The sequence below is a fragment of the Erithacus rubecula genome, assembly GCF_903797595.1.
Source record: "Erithacus rubecula genome assembly, chromosome: 9".
In the NCBI taxonomy this organism is placed as follows: domain Eukaryota; kingdom Metazoa; phylum Chordata; class Aves; order Passeriformes; family Muscicapidae; genus Erithacus; species Erithacus rubecula.
Genome location: NC_136660.1, coordinates 34,490,921 through 34,514,523, shown reverse-complemented (window position 1 = coordinate 34,514,523; position 23,603 = coordinate 34,490,921). Strand labels below are relative to the sequence as shown.

The 23,603-nt window shown below is 57.5% G+C and overlaps 1 protein-coding gene across 1 annotated transcript in view; it reads left to right on the top strand.

The window, feature by feature from the left end:
• The first annotated feature begins 247 nt into the window (after nt 1-247).
• STK32C (serine/threonine kinase 32C) overlaps nt 248-23,603 on the top strand; it is a 52,313-nt gene continuing 28,957 nt past the window's right edge. Inside the window, exon 1 of the mRNA XM_079311948.1 lies at nt 248-455. Within this exon, the coding sequence (XP_079168074.1) occupies nt 371-455 (85 nt within the window). The 5' untranslated portion in view covers nt 248-370. The remainder of the gene's footprint in view (nt 456-23,603) is intronic.

Genomic DNA, 23,603 nt, shown 5'->3' with positions numbered 1-23,603 from the left:
GGGCAGCGGGCGGAGGCGGCCGTTCGGTACCGGCGGGGCCGTTCGGTACCGGCTGTGCGGTACCGGCTGTGCTGTGCGGTACCGGCGGGGCGGTGCGGTACCGGCGGGGCGGTGCGGTACCGGCTGTGCTGTGCGGTACCGGCGGTGCTGTGCGGTACCGGCGGGGCGGTGCGGTACCGGCTGTGCTGTGCGGTACCGGCCGGGCGGTGCGGTACCGGCGGGGCGGTGCGGTACCGGCGGGGCGGTGCGGTACCGGCGCTGCCATGCGGGCGGGCGGGGCCGGGGCCGGGCCCGGTGCCGGGGCGCGGGGCGGCTGAGGGCGGCGGCGGGGCCGGGCAGAGGCCGCAGGGCATGCCAGCCGCCTGCCCCGATGTTTCACTGGAGCAAGTGGAAGAAGAGGATGGGAGCGAGCGCCTCCTCCTCCAAGAGACCCGTGTTCGACGAGCGGGAGGACGGTGAGTGCGCGCCGGGATGCTCCGGGGTGCGCGCCCTGCCCTGCCCGGGATGCCCTGCCCTGCCCAGCCCTGCCCGGGATGCCCTGCCCAGCCCGGGGTGTCCAGCTCGGGGCACTTTGCCCTGCCCTGCCCTGCCTTGCCCTGCCCTGCCTTGCCCTGCCCTGCCCAGCCCGGGGTGTCCAGCTCGGGGCACTTTGCCCTGCCCTGCCCTGCCCTGCCCAGCCCGGGGTGTCCAGCTTGGGGCACTCTGCCCTGTTCGGCATGCCCTGCCCTGCCCAGCCCGGGGTGTCCAGCTCGGGGCACTTTGCCCTGCCCTGCCCTGCCCTGCCCTGCCCTGCCCTGCCCAGCCCGGGGTGTCCAGCCCCGCAGTGCCTGTCCCCGGTGCCGAGCTGTCCCTGCCCGGCGCTGAGCTGTCCCCGCAGGACGCAGGGACTCTGACCCCGGCCAGCCCCGGTTGGGACAAGGCGGCCTGGGAAGGGGCGGCGAGGGGACATTCCAGCAGCAAAGTTTCGGTCTGTGCTCGGACAGCGCCGCTGGTACCCAGGAAGGGCCGAGTGCGCCCGAGCGCTGCTGGCCGTGCAGAACGCTGCTTTGGGGCTTTCCCCAAAATACTAGTTGGAGTTTGTTTTATTTATTTTTTTTTTTATTCAGAAGTACACAGTGAAATAACCAGCTCTGCATTAGGAATCTCGGGTGCAGGGTGAGATTTCCGAGGAGCGAAGGAAGGAAACTTTGCCTGCGGGTGGGGAAGAGTCGGGGGAGCCGCCGGGCACGGGCAGCCCCGAGCGCTGCTGTGCTGGCCCTGTGGCACCAGCCCAGCACACACACAGCAAATCCCAGCGTGAGGGGCTGGAATCGTGCGCTGGGCAAAGCTGGGGTCCGATGTGCCAGCTGGGGTCCGAGTGCAGCGTGTGCAGTCAGGGTCTGCTGCAGCTCCCCGGGGGAGGGGACCACCCTGGCTGTGCTGCTCTGGGGTTAAACCAGGCAAACTTTCCCTGGCACAAGAGCTGATTGATTTCTCCAACACGTTTTTATCAGCAATTCACGCTGAGCAAGCCGAGTGAAGGCACTTAAATCGGAGGCTTTGCTGCAATTTCGTTCTGAAAGCAAAATTTCCTTCTGAGAGGCTTTTAATTGTGCCCTGAGCCTGTGTGCAGCCAGGCAGGGCGAGTGATCTCTGCAGCTGAGTGGCTGCTGACCCCAGCCTGGGACCCCTCTGCAGCTACTCTCCAGCAGTGCTTTCACTGTGTCCCAGTTATTGGCACGCTGCTTCCTTGATATCTCCTGCTTTTCCATAATTCCTTGTTAGAGAGTGCTCAGAGCAATTACAGTGTTGTTCCAGTGAACTCATATTTACTGTCATGGCACGGTTGCTATGGTGATCTCTTCAGACATCCCAATAACTTCCTTAGATAAAGGAGCCAGTTGGTACTTGGGTTTGTGTGTGACATAATGTGGAAGAGTGACTAGTGACAACAATTTAATGAGAAATTGATTAAAAATAAAACGGGAAAAGACAGTTTGGTACGTGAAATTTTGCCTTGTGATGGGTGTCTGTGCAAGGATGAGGCTGATGCTGAAATCCAGCAGATAACCCCTGTTCATTTTGTCAGGGTGCATGTAAATAGAAGGGTGATGTTTATTGTAGTCAGTAGTAACACAGCTGTATTTTTCCCTCACATAAATCTGACTCCAAGTCATTGCAGACCTTACAGACTTCATCCCTGATTCCTGGGGACTGGTGTGGGGTCTCACTGAGCCCCTGGTTCCTGTCCCAGGGCTGTGGCTGAGCAGCACGTGGAGATGTCCTGGGGGTGGGCAGTGATTGTTTGCTCTCCCTTGGTGTCAGACTGGCTGCAGAGGGTTACCCAGTGCTCACCCCTCTGAAGAAATGCCTCAGCCTGCAGCTGCCCAGCCCCAGCTGCCCAGGACCTGCCCTGGTAGTGCAGGAGCTGGTGGTCACAGCCCTCCTCTGGCTGCTGCCCTTGCTGGTTGAGCTCTCTGGGTCTGTGACTCCAGAGCGTGTCCTAAGGGCCTCCTCTCAACCCTCCCCACTTTTCCAGCATTTCAGAATTGGAAATATCAAATAAATAAATGATAATAATAGTAGTAATAGTGATAGGCAAGCTGAGTGTGAAAGGACAGTGCCTGTGAGTTCGTGTGTGCTTCCAGGGAGCCCTGGTGTGGGGAGATGGGTTTGTCTGGAGCTGCTGCTGCAGCTGGTTCCAGTCCCACAGAAAACCTGGCAAGCTGCACATCCATCAGCTGGGAGGGAGCTCCAGCCTGTCCAGCTGGAGGTGCTGCCCAGAGATGCCTTTTAGAGTTTTGGTGAGGTGCATTGTACCCTGTGCATGAGCAGAGAAAGTTAATGCATGGAGGGGAAGGAGGAAAAAAAGTGAGAGGGAAAGTATAGGAAAAAGAAAACAGGGCAAAAGAGCAGAAGGGCTGCAGGGTGGGGCACTCAGAGTTGTGGGGGCTCAGGGAGCTGCCGTGGATTGTCCTGGGCTCTGCATTGCCACCAGGGGCTGTTTTCCACCAGGAAAAACACACCTTGTCTGCAGGGGCTTCTCAGGGTTTGCTATTTCCCCCTGCAAGGAGCTTTTAAAAACTCCTCACTCCAGGAGTGGATTTGCTCTCCACCCCCACGGGGGTGGTCACTGCCTGTCTGCTGGTGGGACACATCTCTGTGCAAGGCTCTGGGGTCCCACAGAATCGTTTGGGGTGGAAAAACCCTCCAAGATCATCGAGGTCACCCTGTGCTCCATCCCCACCCTGTCCAGAGCACCCTGTGCCACCTCCAGGAATTCCTGGGACACTCCAGGGATGGGGATCCAACCCTGCCTGGGCAGCCCCAACCCCTGAGCTCCCTTTCCATGGGGAAATGATTCCCAAAATCCACCCTGACCTGCCCTGCCCAGCCTGAGCTGTTCCCTCTGCTCCTGTCCCTGTTCCCAGATCCCAAATCCCCCCAGTGTCCCCTCCTGGCAGGGAGCTGGAGAGTGAGAGGAGGCACAGAAATCGTGAGGCTTGTTTGTCACTTGGGCAGGAACGATGCTGTCATTCTGGGAAACAGCCAAGCAAGTTTTATTGACATCTCTCTCCTTTTTTTTAATAGAATTTTTTAAATTTATTTTTTATCCCAAGTGAGGAAAAGCTGTCACTGTGGAGCCAATGGGAATGTTTCAAGGCAGATATCTGTCAGAGGCTTTGCAGAGTTGTTGGGTTTGGGCACTGGGGCTGAGCAGGAGGAAATCCAGGGCACACTTAGTGCCATTAGCACTGCCCACAGCTGTGGGACAGGAGAGAGGGGAAACCACAGCATGATTTATCCCTCTGTGCAATTATGGCTGAAGGGGAATTTCAAGAGTGCATTTTGGATGCGGTTTCTCCTGAATCAAAGTGGTTTTACTAAAAATCCTGTGTGTAAATACACACGAGAATCTGTGAAGCCATCTGCTGCCTTTTGCTGTGCTGAGCCCGACACGAGGGGAGTGGTCCAGGGGTCCTGGCCCTGTCCTGATGCTGAATTAGTGTTTCTGCTGATGCACAAGGTTTTGGTGGTGCAGCCCAGTGACTTCCATCACGGTTAGTATTTGGTCTCAGTCCCTTTTCCCCCATCCCTTGTGTGACTCTGCCAGAATGCAGCTGGTGTTTTGTGAGGGGGTCGGGTGCAGGTGCCTGTGTTTATCCTACTTGTATCAAAATCAAGTTTAAACAGGAGTTTCCAGCTCTACAGCTGTCCCAGTGAAGCAGCCTGGCTGTGAGAAAGGTGTGCTTGGGTTAGTCCAGGCCAGGTGAGTGTCTGTGGGTGTCTGTTCCCCGTGGGGAGCAAGCTCAGGTAACCCTGGGCAGAATTGTGTCCCTTTTATTGGGAATCTGTGCTCCAGTGCCCAGTAAGGCAGCTGTAAAATCCCAAATAGCACTCTTGTGATATCACATCAGATACAGATGTGTTCCCTGTCAGGCTGCAGGGGGGACTTTTCCCACAGCCTGACTGCCATGGCTGTGGGTTGGGAGCACAGATGCCTTCCCTGGTATTTAAACACAGGGGAGAAAAGCCTCTCTGTGCTATCAGTGGTAGCTAAGTAAGCAGGCAGGGGGAGGAGGGAGTGGAACTGCAGGAGGTGTCAGCAAAGCTGTGCTCAGCTTTGTCAGAGGGGCTTTGCTCCAGCTGCCCCAGCTCTGGGGGGCTCTGCCTGAGCTTTGCCCAGGGATCCACTCCCTGCAGGGGCTCTGCATCCCCAGCTCCCAGCACAGCCCCTGCCCCTCACCCCCACCAGGACACAGCCCTGGCTGGGAACCTTTGCAGAGTGTGGTGTGATGCTAAAATTCAGCACTCCAGGGGATGGAGGAGGGTGGTCCCAGTGCAGCACTGGGGTTCTGAGCTGGTGAGGGCTGTGCTGCCCCTCTGCCCCTGCCCTGCCCCTCTGCACCTGCCCTGTCCCCCTGCCCCTCTGCACCTGCCCTGTCCCTCTGTCCCTCTGCCCCCCTGCACCCTGCCCTGTCCCTCTGCCCCTCTGCCTTTCTGTCCCTCTGTCCCTCTGTCCCTCTGTCCCTCTGCCCCCCTGCACCCTGCTCTGTCCCTTCCCAGCAGTGCTGGCTCCAGTCTAAGAGAAGCCTCTCATTCTGCAGGGGCTCGTGTGTCTGTGGGAGATCTGAGCAGAGGAGATGGGGGTGAAATGAGTCCTCAGGGCAGTAACAAAACACAAACAAACACAACAGCAGCTTGAGGGACGTGTGACAGATAGGGGGGGACAAGGGCAATCAAGGAAAAGTCACTGCAAGTGACTTTCACCATTGAAGTGAAATATTAAATCAGATTAATACTTGGTGCATTCTGTGAGCCACAGTCCTCATGACTGACTTGGAATGGCTTCCTGTGATTTGGGGAGGACATGCAGGGGCACAGGGCTGGGGTGTGTCCCCTCCCTGGCTGTGTCCCCAGGGCTGGCACAGTGACCCAGGGCTGGCTGGGCTGGCACTGCTGTGCTGGGACCAGCACAAGGAGCTGGTGTCACCTGGACAGAGCTGAGCTGGCCATGCTGGGACCAGCACAAGGAGCTGGTGTCACCTGGACAGAGCTGAGCTGGCTGGGCTGGGACCAGCACAAGGAGCTGGAGCCCTGGACAGAGCTGAGCTGGCTGGGCTGGGACCAGCACAAGGAGCTGGAGCCCTGGACAGAGCTGAGCTGGCCATGCTGGGACCAGCACAAGGAGCTGGAGCCCTGGACAGAGCTGAGCTGGCTGTGCTGGGACCAGCACAAGGAGCTGGTGTCACCTGGACAGAGCTGAGCTGGCTGTGCTGGGACCAGCACAAGGAGCTGGTGTCACCTGGACTGAGCTGAGCTGGCCATGCTGGGACCAGCACAAGGAGCTGGTGTCACCTGGACAGAGCTGAGCTGGCCATGCTGGGACCAGCACAAGGAGCTGGAGCCCTGGACAGAGCTGAGCTGGCCATGCTGGGACCAGCACAAGGAGCTGGAGCCCTGGACAGAGCTGAGCTGGCTGTGCTGGGACCAGCACAAGGAGCTGGTGTCACCTGGACAGAGCTGAGCTGGCTGTGCTGCTCCTCCTGAGTGCTGCTGGAATATCAGCCAGCAGCACCTGACAGGGAAAACCTGCCCAGAAATGGAAAGTGCTGCTGTGTTTGCAGCCTGGTGCCCCCACCATGTCAAACTGGGGTGCTGAGGTGGGAAACAGCTGCTGGGGCTCTGGGGGTGCTGAGGCTGGAGCTGGTGTGTGCCCAGGGCTCTCCAGGGCTGGGAGAGCCTGTGTTTGCTGGGAAATATTCTTTATTTGCTGTGGGAATGCCCTGCCCAGCACAGCAGTGCTGAGCCCTGGTCAGGGCTTGGCTTCCCACGCTCTGTGGGCACCAGGGTGTGATGGATCACAGGCTGGCATTTTTGAGTGGGAACTGCAAAACTGTTGATCACAAAACAGAAATCAGCATTCCCTTTTTTTTAATTACACGAGAGGGTTTAAGAGGTGTGAGACAAACACAGGTCCTTTGAGGAACAACCTCCCTCACTCTGTTTGATATCACATATTCTATCAATGATTTTGTCTGCTGATCATCATTGCTTTTCCCAAATCAATCCAGGAGGGATCATGGTGGCACAAAAGGCCATCATACGAGTATTTCAGATATCCAGGGTGGGGGAAAAGCAAAGGAACAGGGAAACTTGGCAAAATGGGGAAGAAGCTGAGGTGGAGAATAAGGTGTTGGGGTGTTTGGGGTGCAGGAGCAGGGCCCTGGCAGCAGCAGGGTGAGCAGGGGCAGCAGGAGCACACGCTGCCCCTAAAAAGGGCTGTGCTCACTTCTGGTGCCTGCAGTGCCAGGGAGCCGGGCTGGGGCTGGCTCAGGGACCCCTCTGGGGTCTCTGTGAGGCTGGGCAGGTTTTGGGGTCAGGCTGGGGGATGTTTTGGGGTCAGGGTGGGCAGGTTTTGGGGTCAGGGTGGGCAGGTTTTGGGGTGAGGCTGGGCAGGTTTTGGGGTGAGGCTGGGCAGGTTTTGGGGTCAGGCTGTCCCCTGGGGCTGCTGTGCACACTCAGGGCAGTGTCCCTGCAGCAGGACTGGGCACAGCCTGTGGCACGGGTGGCACTGCCCGCTGGCACAGATGGACACACAGCTGCCTGCAGCACTGCCCTCTGTGCCTGCCTCCCACCCCAGGACAGCTGCAGGGAACAGAAAATGATCACAATGATCCCACCGTGTTTGCACTGCTGCAAAAGCTGCTTTGTGCTGCACACACAACAGGCCCAGGGCTCGCTCCCAGATAATTTGCACTCGAAAGGCTCAGTGCCTTTAGAGCATGGCAAGCACATGAATAATTCATGCAAACAGCCCCAGGATTGCACATTCCAGCCTGGTGCTAGATTGGCTCTGAGCTGTGAGCTGGGTGAGGGGCTATTCCAGCACAGAGGGGCCTGGCAGGGGCTGCAGCACAGGGGGAACATCCCCACTCCTGACAGAGCTGTGGGGGCTTGAGGGCTGGGAGCCTGTTCAGGTGGGCTGGGCAGTGCCCAGGGCTGGGCTGGGCTGGCCAGTGGCCCTGGCAGTGCCCAGGGCTTGGTGCTCAGTGCCTGCTGAGCCTGACCTGGCACCTGTGTGTCCTTCCACACCCTGTGTCCCCTGTGTCCCCTGTGTCCCCAGCAGCAAGGATTTGGCAGAGCTGCTGTGGGTTCTGTTGCTGTGAGCCCAGCACAGGGCTCTGAGCCCCAAGGTGCAGGCAGGAGCTGCTCAGGGAGCTGCTCAGGGAGCAGCTGCTGCAGTGGGAGGTGTGGGCAGGAATGGGGGGCTGGCGGTGGGCAGTGGCTTGGGGGTGCCCAGTGTGGGCAGTGCCCTGAGTCTGGGTCACTCAGGGGTGCCCAGTGTGGGCAGTGTCCTGAGTCTGGGTCACTCAGGGGTGCCCAGTGTGGGCAGTGCCCAGTGTGGACAGTGCCCTGAGTCTGGGTCACTCAGGGGTGCCCAGTGTGGGCAGTGCCCAGTGTGGACAGTGCCCTGAGTCTGGGTCACTCAGGGGTGCCCAGTGTGGGCAGTGCCCAGTGTGGGCAGTGCCCTGAGCCTGGGTCACTCAGGGTGCCCAGTGTGGGCAGTGCCCAGTGTGGACAGTGCCCTGAGCCTAGGTCACTCAGGGTGCCCAGTGTGGGCAGTGCCCAGTGTGGGCAGTGTCCTGAGTCTGGGTCACTCAGGGTGCCCAGTGTGGGCAGTGCCCAGTGTGGACAGTGCCCTGAGCCTAGGTCACTCAGGGTGCCCAGTGTGGGCAGTGCCCAGTGTGGGCAGTGCCCTGAGCCTGGGTCACTCAGGGGTGCCCAGTGTGGGCAGTGCCCCGAGCCTGGGTCACTCAGGGTGCCAGTGGTGGGCACAGGCAGCCCCGCAGCAGCTCTGGGGGCACTGGGGGCACAGGGGCTGAGCTCAGGGTGCTGTTGGTGGCACTGTGCTGTGCCTGCCTGGCCCTGCTCTCCATCAGCTGCTCAGCCCCAGAGCCACGGGCCGTGTGCTGCTGCTGCAGCTGAGCACCAGTGCCAGGCTGCCCTGGCAGTGCCCCCAGAGCAGGGCCAGCCCAGGGGCTCTGTGCCCACTCTGGGGCCGTGTGGGGCCAGGCCAGGGCAGGGCTGTGGCAGTGGCTGCTGCTCTGCTCCCCCGGGCTCCGTTCCACAGCAATGCCACAGCAGGAGCATCACAAGCAGGTGTCAAAACAAGCACAGCTGCAGCGAGGCAAACTTAGGGACTGATTAATGAACAGTTTCAGCCTGTTGTGTGTTTCTCTACATGGCTTTCTGATGTAAAGATCAATCTGTGAATTTATTAAAAAAATAGCAGGTTTCTTTTAACTAGAGCAAATTGCTTCTGTTTATCAAAAGGCTGAGTAACATCAACAAACAGTTCAGTCTCTGTTGCCCCTCAGCACTGCTTGGGAAATCATCTCAGTTGGTTCTTCTGGCTTTGGGTTGGGTTTTCCCTGCTCTTAGCTTGGCATCCCCAAAGCACCCCTGCCTCTCCTGCTGCTCTCTGTGCTCACTGGGGCTTTTCCCTTGAGCTTGCTGAGCTGCACGGGGGTTATTCCCTGGGGCTGCTCTGGGGGGTGCCCAGGGGGTGGTCCTGGTGCCCAGGGTCAGTGTTGGTGCCCAGGGGTCAGTGCTGGTGCCCAGGGGTCAGTGTTGGTGCCCAGGGGTCAGTGCTGGTGCCCAGGGGTCAGTGTTGGTGCCCAGGGTCAGTGCTGGTGCCCAGGGGTCAGTGCTGGTGCTGGGGGTACCCAGGGGTCAGTGCTGGTGCCCAGGGGTCAGTGTTGGTTCCCAGGGGTCAGTGTTGGTGCCCAGGGGTCAGTGCTGGTGCCCAGGGTCAGTGTTGGTCCCCAGGGGTCAGTGCTGATGCCCAGGGGTCAGTGTTGGTGCCCAGGGGTCAGTGTTGGTCCCCAGGGGTCAGTGTTGGTGCCCAGGGTCAGTGTTGGTGCTGGGGGTGCCCAAGGGTCAGTGTTGGTCCCCAGGGGTCAGTGTTGGTGCCCAGGGTCAGTGCTGGTGCTGGGGGTACCCAGGGGTCAGTGCTGGTGCCCAGGGGTCAGTGTTGGTCCCCAGGGGTCAGTGCTTATGCCCAGGGGTCAGTGTTGGTCCTCAGGGTCAGTGCTGGTGCTGAGGGTGCTCAGCTGGCACACCCCAGGACGTGCTGGGCAGCAGTGCCCCAGGTGCTGGGCAGGGTGAGCAGGGGGTCCCCAAGGGCCAGCTCTGCCCCTGCACCCACAGTGCCCAGCACAGCTGCAGGGAGGGCAGTGCTCTGCTCCAGGCTCCCCTCTCTGGGGCTGATCCTGTCAGGAGATGTGCTTCCCTTCCAGAGAGAGCTGCACACTGCTGTGCTCCAGAGAATTCCTTATCACAGATGTGGGATGTCTGCTTTCCCCAGAGAATCTGAGTGTGGTGAATAATTCTGTTTGACATCTGCTGTGAATTTGGGTTGCTCCCTTGCTGTGGGGTTGGGGTGAACCCTGAGTGGTCATGGGCACCTGTCCTGCAGGTGCAGCTGGCTCAGCCAGTCCTGCCACGCTCAGGTGCATCCCTGGGGTCTGACCATGGAGTGCATCTCTCCTGACACCTCCAAAAGAGAGAACAGGCTTGGTGATGGCTCCAGGAGCACCAAAGGGGGTCACTGCTCCTGCCTGGGGTCAAGCAAAATATCTTCAGGTATTCACCACTCCCTTGTGGTTAATTTTCCCTTCCCAGATTTACTGTCACTGCCAGCACGTGTCAGTGATGCCCTCTCATTCACTGTCTCGCTCCTCGTTTTTCCTTCTTGGCCAAAAAGAGCCTTTTCCATTGCCAGAACTGTGGGAATGCCTGCCCAGCTCAGTGTGTGGCAGGACCAGACCTGCATGTGGGGACAGAGATGGTCCCAGAGCCCCCAGAGCCCCTCTGTGCTGGGGCTGGGCTGTGCTCTGCCTCCTGGGGCAGGGGGCTCCCTCCTGAGCCCCTGTGCCCCCTCCCCAGCTGAGCCCCAGCCCTGGGCAGAGCAGGAGCAGCACATCCCTGCTCCCAGCCAGAGGTATTTTGGGAGCCTGTCTGCTGCTCACCAGCCTCTGGGACAAAGATAGGAGCGTGTGCCTGAAATAGCAGCCGGGAGCTGCACACCCCACCCGTGGCTGCTCCCGAGAGGGAAATCCAGAGTTTGTTTTCGGCTCGTCAGGGCTGTGTTGACAGGGCTGTCGTGGGGAAACTGGGAATGTCTGAATGAACTCCAAGTGCAGGGCACACACAGACAGTGCACCGTGCTCAGCGCCCAGTGTGGGCACAGGAAGGACTCCTGCCTTTTGGAACAGCAATCTCACACAACCACAGAACCCCTGAGGCTGGACAAGCCCTGCAGGATCACTGAGTCCACCCTGTACCCCATCCCCACCCTGTGCCCAGCCCAGAGCACCCAGTGCCACCTCCAGGAACTGCTGGGACGCGCCAGGGATGGGATCCAGCCCTCCCTGGGCAGCTCCAAGCCATGGGGGGGTTGTGATGGGGAGTGTGCATTCACCAGCGTGCACAAGTTAAAAACCACAGCCCCAGAGTGCCCACGTGTGAGCCAGGTAGCAGCTCCATTCCCCGGGGCTGTTTTTAAGCTCTCAGTGACGCCCCACTCGCTGTTTGCAGGTCCTTTGTGTCTCGGCAGGATGCAAATGCAGCAAAGTAGGGCTGTACCCAGCGCTTGGGTGCTGGCTCAGTGGAGCTGATGGCAGCGATGCCCTACATGCCTGAATCCCTTCTGCAGGTGCTTCCAGGGTCCATCAGGATGGGGGCACCTCTGAATTGCTGGGCTGGCTCTGAGCACACCGAGTTTGCTCCCAGCACAGCCCAGCAGTGATGCTCTTGCTCGGGCCATGTTGGCTTGTCCTTGTTCTGAGTGTCCCCTTGGGTCACAGAGTCCTCTCTGTGGCAGTGTCGAGGTGTCACAGGTGGTGAGGTGCAGGTGACCCCTGTGTGTGTGCAGGGACCCCCAGCTGCTGTGGGAGCTCTGGGCTCTGCTGTGCCCCCACGCTGGACCTGTGCTCCCCACATCTGGGGTGTCCTGGTGGCACCCCTGCAGCCTCAGGTGTGCTGGGACCTGAATGGGGGAGAGACAGGGGCAACAGCAAAGTGGTACCTGCTCCTTCTGTGGGGGAGCCTGGTTCTCTCTTGGAGCTTCTGATCCCTTAATGTTTGAAGCTTGTCCCTGTCTGCTGCTCCCTCTGGCACTGAGGCTCTCCCAGGGCAGTGCCTGGCTGCCCCTGCCCCTCACCCCTGTGTGTGCCCACCTGGCTGCCCCTCACCCCTCTGTGTGTGCCCACCTGGCTGCCCCTGCCCCTCACCCCTGTGTGTGCCCACCTGGCTGCCCCTCACCCCTCTGTGTGTGCCCACCTGGCTGCCCCTCACCCCTCTGTGTGTCCTGGGTGCTCAGAGCTGCCCTGGCCCAGTGTGACCTTGGGCTTGGTGCCACCCGAGCCAGCAGCCTGGCTGGGCTCCCCCAAATTAAAGCTGGGTGAGACCATTGAGAGCACTCTGCTGAGGCTGGGTGATGTTAATTACTGGTGGCTAATTGAAAAGCAGCTGAGAGGAGAGCTCTTAGAGGGACACTGGAGGGGGACAGGGTGTTTGCTGGGTTGGTGTCACTCCCATTTCTGTGGCACCCCTGCCGTGCCCAGGGCTGGGCCGTGCCATGGACTCGGGATGTGCCAGCCCTGGCCCCTGTCCCTGCTCAGCCACCCTGTCCCTGCTCAGCCACCCTGTCCCTGCATTTCTGCACTCCACTGCAGAGCTGTGCCAGCACAGGAGCACAGTGACCCTTGCTTGTTTGCTGTGGCAGTTCCAGCTGAGGTTAATTCATCCTCCAGGTGTAAACAAAGGTGTTCTCTGCCAGGACTGTGGGTTCTGAAGGGAGGCTGGCTCTGAGCTGGGGTCAGCTCCTGCTCCCTGTGAGTGGGAGGGAAGGGCAGAGGCTGAGCAGGGGCTGAGTGAGCAGGAAACAGAAATGTGAGAAAAGAGAGAAACCACCTCTGTGTCTTCAATGATCCTGAGGCAGCACCTTCAGGTATTGCAGCAGGAATACAATCTTTCAGTCTCTGAGTAAGTTCTCTGTTCAAAACAGTGGGGATCCTCAATTGCCACCACAAAAAGGGCCCCATTTTCCTCTCATCACTTATTGCCTTTGAAGAATCTCTTAGAGCCTGAGCCTATTGTGTGGTGTGAAAGCAGCTGCAGCATTGTCTGGCAATGGGAAATTGGCAATGACTTTGCATTTCATAATTAGTTAACAAGGAATCATTTACCATGTGCACGTCTCTCAAACCCCATTGAAATGTGCAGCACATGTTTGATGTCATTAATTAAAAATAGGAGCTTCAAACTCTCTCTGGCAGCAGCTCCTTCCTATTCCCCTCACTCCATGGGGCCATGGCAGGGACCAGGCTGGATAAAGGCAAGGTTTGAAATTCCTTCTGAAAAAAATGCTTTGGGGCTCCAGGGTTATTCAGGAGGACACTGCCTGTTTCAGATCCCTCCAGCCCTTTCCCTGAGCAGGGCTCTGTGAGCTCCCCCACCCCAGTGAAGGTCAGTCTCTCAATTACATCTCATCAGAAAACCTCTCAAAGAGGGAGAAATTATTTCTAGAGATCCTTGTCAAATTACAGAGAGCCTTTAATTAAATGAGTGTGCATTACTTAATGGCAATTCTGGAGAGAAAACCCTTACTTCTGAGAGTGGTGAAGCTCTGCTTTCCCAAGGAAAATTCACTTTTAAAAATAGTAAGATAAAGATGTCTTGTTCTGCTCCAGAAGGGAGGCCTGAAAGAAACGAATGTGCCTGCTGGGAGGGGTTTGATTGGGAAGGGAGGAGCCCTGGCACAGGTGTTTGTATTTCTGTGTGCTGTGGGGGCAGCCCTGCTGCAGTGCCAGCCCTGCCTGAGCTTTAGGGGTGCCAGCCCCCACTGCTCTGGGCTCACAGCTCTCCCCAGCCATCCAGAGCACCCCAGCAGTTTCCAGCAGCCCTGGGGCAGCTGTGCCACAGGGGTGTCACTGTGGGGGCTGCAGAGCCCTGCTGGGGGGGCTCTGGGGTCTGATCCCAGCTGGGGAGGCTCTGGGGGGGGCTCTGGGGGGGCTCTGGGGGGGCTCTGGGGTCTGATCCCAGCTGGGAGGGCTCTGGGGGGGGGGCTCTGGGGGGGCTCTGGGGAGGCTCTGGGGTCTGAGCCCTGCTGGGGGGGCTCTGGGGAGGCTCTGGGGGGGCTCTGGGGGGGCTCTGGGGTCTGATCCCAGCTGGGGGGGCTCTAGGGTCTGAGCCCTGCTGGGGAGGCTATGGGGGGGCTTTGGGGAGGCTCTGGGGTCGGATCCCAGCTGGGGGGGCTCCTGGGGGGGGCTCTGGGGTCTGATCCCAGCTGGGGGGGCTCTAGGGTCTGAGCCCTGCTGGGGAGGCTATGGGGGGGCTTTGGGGAGGCTCTGGGGTCTGATCCCAGCTGGGGGGGGCTCTGGGGGGGCTCTGGGGTCTGATCCCAGCTGGGGGGGCTCTGGGGGGGGCTCTGGGGTCTGATCCCAGCTGGGGGGACTCTGGGGAGGCTCTGGGGGGGCTCTGGAGAGGCTCTGGGGTCTGATCCCAGCTGGGGAGGCTCTGGGGGGGCTCTGTGGGGGCTCTGGGGTCTGATCCCTGCTGGGGGAGCTCTGGGGTCTGAGCCCTGCTGGGGGGGCTCTGGGGGGGCTCTGGGGTCTGAGCCCTGCTGGGGGGGCTCTGGGGGGGCTCTGGGGAGGCTCTGGGGAGGCTCTGGGGTCTGATCCCAGCTGGGGGGGGCTCTGGGGAGGCTCTGGGGTCTGAGCCCTGCTGGGGGGGCTCTGGGGGGGCTCTGGGGGGGGCTCTGGGGTCTGAGCCCTGCTGCCCCATGCCCATCCCAGCCCTGTCTCTCTCTCAGGGCTGCCTTTGGCACTGAGCAGGGGAACACGGCCTGGCCCTGCTGCTTCACAGCCAGGGGAGTGTTTTTGAGCTCTGCCTTACGTCTTTTGGGTATTTTTATCTCCTGCCTCAGCTGAGTCATCTCGTCCCCAGTTTGGATTGCTGCTCCCTGCACAGGACCCAAGCCCTGCTGGCACAGCCTGAGCTGGCCTGGCTCGTTGGGGCAGCCTGGATCCAACCCTGTGCCACTGGGTCAGCCTGTCAGGGATGCTGACACACTTTGTTTAGCATCCTTCTGGGCTTAATGAGCGTCCATAACACAGCAATTCATAATTTATCATAAATAAAGACAATGGATTAGGCTGCAGTTTAATTATTGCTTGTTTTTGTAGCTGTTGTGGGGTTTGTGTAGCAAAATACAGACAGGAGCAGCAGCCTTCCCTGAATTCCAGCCCTGCTTTGTGCAGGATTGGGGAATAGCTGCACCCTTCCAGTGGCACTGCTTGTGGGGTGACATGACAGGACTGAGCAGGATCCTTGTTGGGTTTTGAAACTCCAGTAATCATTATTCCAATGCACAGAGGATCAGGGGTTCACTGACTCATTTTTTGTGCTTGCATTGACTGGCAGCCTGTGACAGGAGCAGAGGGAACAGCTCAGGCTGGGCAGGCAGGTCAGGGTGGATTTTGGGAATAATTTCCCCATGGAAAGGGAGCTCAGGGGTTGGAGCTGCCCGGGCAGGGCTGGATCCCCATCCCTGGAGTGTCCCAGGAACTCCTGGAGCTGGCACTGGGTGCTCTGGACAGGGTGGGGATGGGACAGTCACAGGATGGGCTCCATGGGCTGGGGGGGCTTTCCCACCCCAGTGGCTCTGGGGTTCTGTGGTTTTCCTTCCACAGACACCTGAGTTCTGGGTATTGAATGAGCAAACCCCCTCCAAGTGGGACAATGGGCAGCTGCTCCTCGTTTAGCTCCAAATGGTGAATCCTGTGTTTGTGAGAGGGATCCAAATATGGCCCATCTGGTACAAGCTCCTCAGCTGTTCACTTCACAGAGAAGGGAACGTTTCCCTTCCCCCCATGATGCTCACATGAGGAGCTGAGTCCCTTAAAGCTGTTCAATGCTTTTCTGTGTGAGGGGTTGTGCACGTGAGAAATTCCCATAAATCCTGCACTTTGTGTCCCCAAAACAGCAGGGCTGTGCAGGTGTGTCTGGTTCTGGAGTGCAGCCCAGGCTGCCACAGGTGTGTGTGTGTGTGCTGTTGTGGCTCAGGTGAGCTCTGTCCCAGCTCCCATGGCTCAGGTGAGCTCTGTTCCACCTGTCCATGGCTCAGGTGAGCTGTGTCCCACCTGTCCATGGCTCAGGTGAGTTCTGTCCCACCTGTCCATGGCTCAGGTGAGCTCTGTCCCAGTTCCCATGGCTCAGGTGAGCTCTGTCCCACCTGCCCATGGCTCAGTGAGCTCTGTCCCAGCTCCCATGGCTCAGGTGAGCTCTGTCCCACCTGCCCATGGCTCAGGTGAGCTCTGTCCCACCTGCCCTGGTGGCAGCACTGCTTCCACGCCTCTTTCTGGAGGCCATGGGTACAGATGGATGGCACAAAGAGCTTTGGGAAGTGCAGGAGGAGTTTTTTTTCCAGAGATTTTAATTTTGCATTGAGCGTGAGGGGAGCGGAAGGAGTCAGACACCATCAGGAGAGGGCAGGGAACTGCCCAGAAATAATGTTCTGTCTGTGCCTCTGAAAGCTCTGAGAGCTGCTGATTGATTCCAGGGGAAGCAGCACCGGGGGCTGAAGTGAAGGGAAGTTCAGAAGATGAGGCAGGTCAGAGCTGATGGTTCCAAGGACTGGTGATCTGAGACCTGCTAAGAATAGAGCAGGGCAGAGACAGCAGTGCCAGGCAGGCTGAGGGAGGGAACGGCTGCGCTGCACAGCAGGGACAGGGACCGGGGCAAAGTGCGGGGAGCAGCTCTGCAGGGGCAGGACTGAGCCCGCGGCCGGGCTGTGCGACCCCTGACGGGGGCAGCAGCCCGGGGGCGGCTCTGAAACCAGCCTGGGGTGGCTCTGAAACCAGCCTGGGGCGGCTCTGATCCCACCCTGGGGCGGCTCTGATCCCAGCCTGGGGGCGGCTCTGATCCCACCCTGGGGGCGGCTCTGATCCCACCCTGGGGGCGGCTCTGATCCCAGCCTGGGGGTGGCTCTGTCCCCAGCCTGGGGTGGCTCTGATCCCACCCTGGGGTGGCTCTGAAACCAGCCTGGGGCGGCTCTGATCCCACCCTGGGGTGGCTCTGAAACCAGCCTGGGGTGGCTCTGAAACCAGCCCGGGGGCGGCTCTGATCCCAGCCCGGGGTGGCTCTGATCCCATCCTGGGGTGGCTCTGTCCCCATCCTGGGGTGGCTCTGTCCCCATCCTGGGGTGGCTCTGTCCCCAGCCCGGGGGTGGCTCTGTCCCTACCCTGGGGTGGCTCTGTCCCCAGCAGCTCAGAGTGCCAGGGCAGGGCACCTTTGGCTCCCTCTCCACCCAGGCAAGCCAAGTGTTTCACTTGGAGGGAGCAGTGCTGCAGGTGCTGGAGGTTTCCTGGTGCCAAGGGCAGCTCCATGAGCAGCTCCAGGGCAGCCACACCTGGGCTGTGGCACCTCAGGGCTCCTCATGGGGCACATCCCTGCTAGGCAAACAAAACCCTCTGCAGGTCTATCTGCAACTTAATGCTTTTCCATCAAATATTCATTTCTCCGTTTTGGAAACGGATTTTTGCTGAAAATTCTTTCTTAAGAATTCTTGATCGCCTCAATTAGGAAGAAGAACAATTCCAACAGGCTCAGAAATGCACTGGCACAAATGGGAATAAAAGCCTTTGGTTTCCTGTGCTGCCATTGCCATTTCCAGAACACACACACGCACACACATTAAATTTTGATTCACATCTCTGACATCCAGAAAATTGCTCCTTAACAAAAGGAACATTACAGGCATGCTGCAAAATACAGGCTTGGTCTGGCCACATTTTGGATAACTCTACCCTATTCTTTAGAAAATTGGTTTTATTGCTGATAATTGGGCTAAAAGGAAGACTATTTAATCCTGGCCAACCCAACTTTCTGGGACATTAAGTTCTAATAGGCAGATATAAACTGGTCTTAATAGATGAATCTGACATCATCTGGCTGCTTATTAACTATTAAACCTTGTTTCAGTAATTCTCTTGGCAGCTCTGTGTGTGTTGCCATAGTTTCTTTGTTAACAGAGCAAGACATTAATGCATTTGGAGTACTTATTGCCCAAAAGACATGAAAAAACACCTTATGTTTAAAGAGGCAAGCTGGCACCTGCTCTGTGTGGTGGCTCTGCAGCTGCTGGCACTTGGCATGTGCCTGTGCCCATGGAACAGCACCAGGAGTCCCTGGTGTCACCTGGGCTTTGTCACCGCTCAGAAATGCAGGGTGCAGTGCTGGGCCACCAGAGTGGAGACCCAGAGCTCTGAGCTGTGTCTGGGGACACCTGGGGACACCGGGGACACCTGGGGACACCTGGGACACAGGAGGGGCTCAGGTTCCTGGCTCAGGGGTCATTCCCCAGCTCTCCTGGGGGATGAGCTGTGTCCCCTCCTCCCCTGTCCCTGCTGGCAGTGCCCCCCTCGTGACTGCCACCCCCAGAGGGGACGTGGGCAGTGTCCCCTCCACGGCCACCCAGCCTGGAGCTCTTGGAGAACTCGCAATAACCATTTATACCATCATTTACAGCAATTGCTGTCCTCTCATCTGTGGGACAGATCAAACTGGAGGATAAATAGGCTGAAATCAACTCCTGTCCTTCAGCTGACAGTCATCAGCTTCAGCCTGAGCTTACCGAGGGAAAATCTGTGGGAGATCTGTGCAGTAGTGAAAGGCTTTTCTAAGTAATTACAGGCTTAAGGGGAGTTGTAGCACTGGATAGTGACAAGTGGTGTTTATTCCATATTTTGTTCAATATTGTAAATTACATATTTATTTAAAAAATAACAGGCATCAGCTGGACCAGCATGTCCTCCTGCAGCGGGGATGCAGCAGCAGCTGCCCCTGGACTCCCCAGCCCCGGCAGGGCAGGAGGCAGCAATGAGCAGGGCAGTTCTAAAGGGAAAACCAACGCCTGGGGCTGTGCACAGGCAGCCTGGGCTTGCCAGAGCCGCTGGGAGGGCTGGGGAGAGGCTCCTGTCGGGGATGGTTCAGTGCCAGCCCCGGGAGATGCTCCGGAGCAGTTCCCGCAGGGGGCTGAGCTGCTCCCAGAGCAGGGCTGCAGCTGGCGCTGCTGGATGGCTTCGGGTGTCTGGCGTGGAGGGACAGGCTCTGCTGGCAGGGCTGGGACACATCCCAGCACGGGGACACCTCTGGGACAGGGAGCCTGCTGCCCCTGCTGGGGACAGGGCTGTGACCCAGCTGTGCTGTCACTGCTGTCCCTGTGGGGATCCTGCTCCTGTGGGATCCTTGTGGGATACAGCTCTGTCCTGTGCCCTGTCCCTATGGGATCCTGTTTCTGTGGGGATCCTGTCCCTGTGGAGATCCTGTCCCTGTGGGGATCCTGTCCCTGTGGGATCCTGTCCCTGTGGGGATCCTGTCCCTGTGAGATCCTTGTGGAATACAGCTCTGTCCTATGCCCTGTCCCTGTGGGGATCCTGTTCCTGTGGGATCCTGTTCCTGTGGGATCCTGTCCCTATGGGGATCCTGTCCCTGTTGGGATCCTGTTCCTGTTGGGATCCTGTCCCTGTGGAGATCCTGTCCCTGTGGGGATCCTGTCCCTGTGGGATCCTTGTGGGATACAGCTCTGTCCTGTGCCCTGTCCCTATGGGATCCTGTCCCTGTGGGGATCCTGTTCCTGTGGGGATCCTGTCCCTGTGGGATCCTTGTGGGATACAGCTCTGTCCTGTGCCCTGTCCCTATGGGATCCTGTTCCTGTGGGATCCTGTCCCTGTTGGGATCCTGTCCCTGTGGGGATCCTGTTCCTGTTGGGATGGAAAACTGCCACAAAGAGGAGGGAAAAGTGAGAAAAAGAGGAATTTTTGGAAGTGCATAACTTTTTTCCCCTATGGTCCCCGTGGGTATCATCTGTGCTGGGGTGAGGCTGGGGTGGGAGCTGGTTTTCCAGCTGGGAGGGCCAGAGCAGGCTGTGCTCTCCCAGCTCACCCAGAGGGGTGGATCTGATCCCCATCCTCACCCTGAGCTCAGCACTGGGCCCCTCCTCTGGCAGCAAATGCACATATTCCCCATCCTCTGAAGATACGTTTATATCTACAATATAACAGCTTTTTGATATTTCTGGATACTAGTGGGCTAATTTAAGAAGCATTTAGTCTTTTTCTTTCTGTTTCTTGATCAAATGGAAGCAGATTTTCAACAATTTTTTTCCCTAGGAGGTAGAAAAGTAGTATTTGCCTTTAGGGAATAAAAAAGAGAACACTTTCTGTTCATTAAATCTAACTGGAAAGTGCTCAAGATGTCAAGTGTGGAAACAGAGGCTGAGAGAAGGGAAAGGTTTTGATTTCATTCAATTGATTCTGTGGTTTATCAGGAATTTGTTGAATTTGATATTTCTTGCTGCTGTTCACAGTGAGCTGCACAACAGAAGATATGACCCAGCTGAAAAAGCAGAGTATGAGGAGGTGGGGCAGGGATTTGGGGCAGGGTCACAGGCAGGTGAGAGGGTGGGACAGCCCCCAGTGTTGTTGGGATTGTCTCCTCCCCTGCTTTTTTTCTTGGAGGGAATTGCACTGGTTTGAGCAAAGGCAGAGCTCCACTGGCTTCATTCTGGGTATTTCAGTTTTATTTATGGTGTTTCATAGGAGTTTATTCCTTTGTCCTTTCCCTTGGGTGCTTCTGGCAGCAGCTGGATGCTGGGTTGGAGGTTTTTCCTAGTTTGGGGGTGAGTCATGGTGTGGCTTCCCTGTGCACTCTCCTGGCAGGCAGACAGGGTTCCTGTGCCTGTGAGCAGCCTGGAGGAGCTGCTGGGGGATAGCCAGAGCCTGTGGCTGCCAGTGGAGCTGTTTAACTGCTCTGGTTTGCTGATGGAGGATGGGACAGTGTGACCCAGGAGAGGGGCACAGCCCTGGCACTGCCCTGAGCAGGGCCCAGCTCTGGGGGCTGCCCTGGTTCTGTGAAAATCCCTCAATTCTGGTGTGCAGGGCTGCACAGGGACAGGAGCTGCTGTAAATCCAGCACATCAGCAGCCACATAATCTGGAGGATAAATCACAGTGACACATAGCCAGGAGCCATCAGCTCCAGATGACACCAGCTGCTCTGTGATGTCACTGTCACTGATCCTGGGCTTTTCCTAATGCTGCTGCCCTCCCACAGCCATGGTCCAGCATGGCACAGTGATCCTGGGCATCTCCTGCTCCCACAACCATGCTGGGCATGGCACAGTGATCCTGGGCATCTCCTGCTCCCACAGCCATGGTCCAGCATGGCACAGTGATCCATGGGCTGGCTGAGGAGCAGCACAGGAGCCTGCTGCTGCTGCTGCTGCTGCTGCTGCTGCTTCTCAGCCCTTGCACAGGAGCTGGGGCTGTGGCTGGGATCCAGATGTGTGCACATCTGCTGGGGTGGTCCCCTGAGTTTGGAGTCACCCTTTAATCAGAAGTATCTTGATACCAGTGCAGTGGTTGGAAGGATTTCTTTCTGCAGACTGGGAAGGCAGCTCAGCAGTTTCTCAGAGCACTTTCCCTGGCTGTTCCATACAGGCCTGTTGGTGCTGGAATCACAGAGCCCAGGGTTTGACAGAGCTCCTGCAGCTCTTGGGCACACACAGCTTCTGTGACTGCACTGTGCATCTGTCTCTGCACTCCTGCATCAACTGCCAGGGCAGAAAGGTCACACGAGGTCTGGGAGTGCCCACAGAAATACTGCATGGGGTGTCAGCATCATTGGGGAGACTTTAGAGTGGGTATCAGGGAAAATCCCTCCATGGGAAGGGATGTCCAGCCCTGCCACAGGCTGCTCAGGGCAGTGCTGGAGTCCCCATCCCTGGAGGGATTTAAAAAGCACATGGATGTGGCACTTGGGGACGTGGGCTACTGTGGCCTTGGCAGTGTGGAGGTGTGATTGGACTCGATGGTCTCAGGGGGTTTTCCAGCCTAAACAGTTCTGGGGTTCTGTGGGCAGCTCTCCTCTGAGTTTTCCCCCTTTCTCCCAGCAAACCCAGGCAGGTTCTGCAGCCTCACAGGAGCGAGCCTGGGCACGCAGTGTGGCTTCTGGAACATTGTGTTTTCAGTTTAGACAACACTGGAAAAGTTGCACTTGGCCCCCCAGGAGTCCTAATTTGCTCCATCAGTGAATGCAGACAGGAATCATTAAATGTGTGTGGTTGGGTTTAGCTAAGGAGGAAGGAACACCAAGAGCCACCTGGCTGCACGTAATTAAGTTTAAAGCACGAAGAGTTAATCCTGCTGTGAATTAGAATTTGTGCCATTTGAGTGTGAACTTCTCAATACAAGGCTGTTAAAAGTTGGTGGGAATTAGTGTAAGCTGCTATTGAGCCCAACAATTGGAACAAGCTGAATGCTGGAATACGATTGGGAGCAATACTATTATTAGCACTGGTGTTCCTGAGTTGGTAATGATCTCTTCGACCTGCCATGGGAACAAATGATACAGTAATTAATGCTCTGCATATGGCAGGGCAGCTGTGTTCTGTGAGCTGCACCCCTCTCTCTAGGCTGAATCACAAACAAACAGCTTCCCTGAGCACAGCCAGGGACTGGGCTTTGCTGGGCTGGGCTTTGCAGGGACTGGACTGGGCAGGGACTGGGCTTTGCATGGACTGGGCTTTACTGGGACTGGGCTTTGCTGGGCTGGGCTTTGCAGGGACTGGGCTTTGCAGGGACTGGGCTTTACTGGGACTGGGCTTTGCTGGGCTGGGCTTTGCTGGGCTGGGCTTTGCAGGGACTAGACTTTACTGGGACTGGGCTTTGCAGGGACTGGGCTTTACTGGGACTGGGCTTTGCTGGGCTGGGCTTTGCAGAGCACAGGGCTGGTGGCTGCAGTGTCCTTGGTGACACTCTCAGGGTGCCATGGTCCCTTCCATCCTCCCTTCCTCCTGCCACACTCACTTTCCTTCCCTTCCCTGCCTCCAAATGGGCTCAGTCTGGATTTTCCTCTGTCATCACTTCTAGTGAGGGCATTGAACATTCCCAGCCCTGGAAATGGCCAAGGCTGGCTTGGATGGGCTTGGAGCAACCTCTGCTAGTGGAAGGGGATTGGAACTGGATGAGCTTTAAGGTCCCTTCCCCGAGAAACCAGCCTGTGATTCTTTGATTCCCTTAAAGAACTCTTGCTCTGTGCTTGTGGTTCATGTGCCACTTGTTCCCCTGGGCTGAATCCTGAATCCCTTCCCAGAGGCTGCAGTGGGGCCTCCCAAAATCCAGGCTGGCACTGCCTGGGCAAAGCACAACAGGAGCACAAATCCTGAACAGGGTCCTTGTTCTGGGGTTCCCAGGGAGGAGAAATCCCTGTGGAGGCAGCAGCAGCCTGGGCACCTCCTGGCTCGCAGCTGGGACAGCCCTCAGCCAATTGGGTTTTGTTTGGCCATGTGTAAAACCAGAGAATTAAATGCACCAGCTAGAAGTTCTTTTTTAAAAAATTCTTTTGAATGGCACATTAAAATCTTTGTTTTGGAGATATTGAGGTAGAGAAAATGAAAAGAAGGGTGCAAACCCCACTTGGCCAAGGGCAGGGCTGGCTGGGCTCCAGGCAGGATGGATTTTCCCAAGCCAGAGTATTGGAAAACTGTGGTTGTTTCCTTTGCAGTTATCATGGGAGCTTTGCTTGGGTCTGCAGGAACAGCAGACAGAATTTGGTCTGTTAATGTTTTCACTGGGTGCAGTTTATTAAAAATGGAAAGTCAGGGCACATGGTGGAGACTGTGGGAGCAGCATAAAAAATGCAGACAGTTTAAATTTGGCCCATCCTCACGTGGAGCAGAGCTTAAAAATGGAAACTGGGGAGGGGAGCACATGAAGTGTATGGTAATTCTTCTATGGGATGAGCATGACCTATTTCTGTAAGTCATTCTTGGCTGCCAGCTCTAAGAAATGAAAATGTATTTTCTGAGCAGTGAATAATTTAGCAACTTTGAAGTGATTAACATAGAGGAGAGGCTGGAGCATGGCAGGTGGGGTGAGACACGCTCCTGGGCAGGATGGCAGCACAAACCCTCTGCACCCTTTCACTCCTGAGAATTCTCTCCAAGAACGCTCCTGCTGAGACAGGCCAAGGTTTAGGCTTGTCTCATCCTCAGGC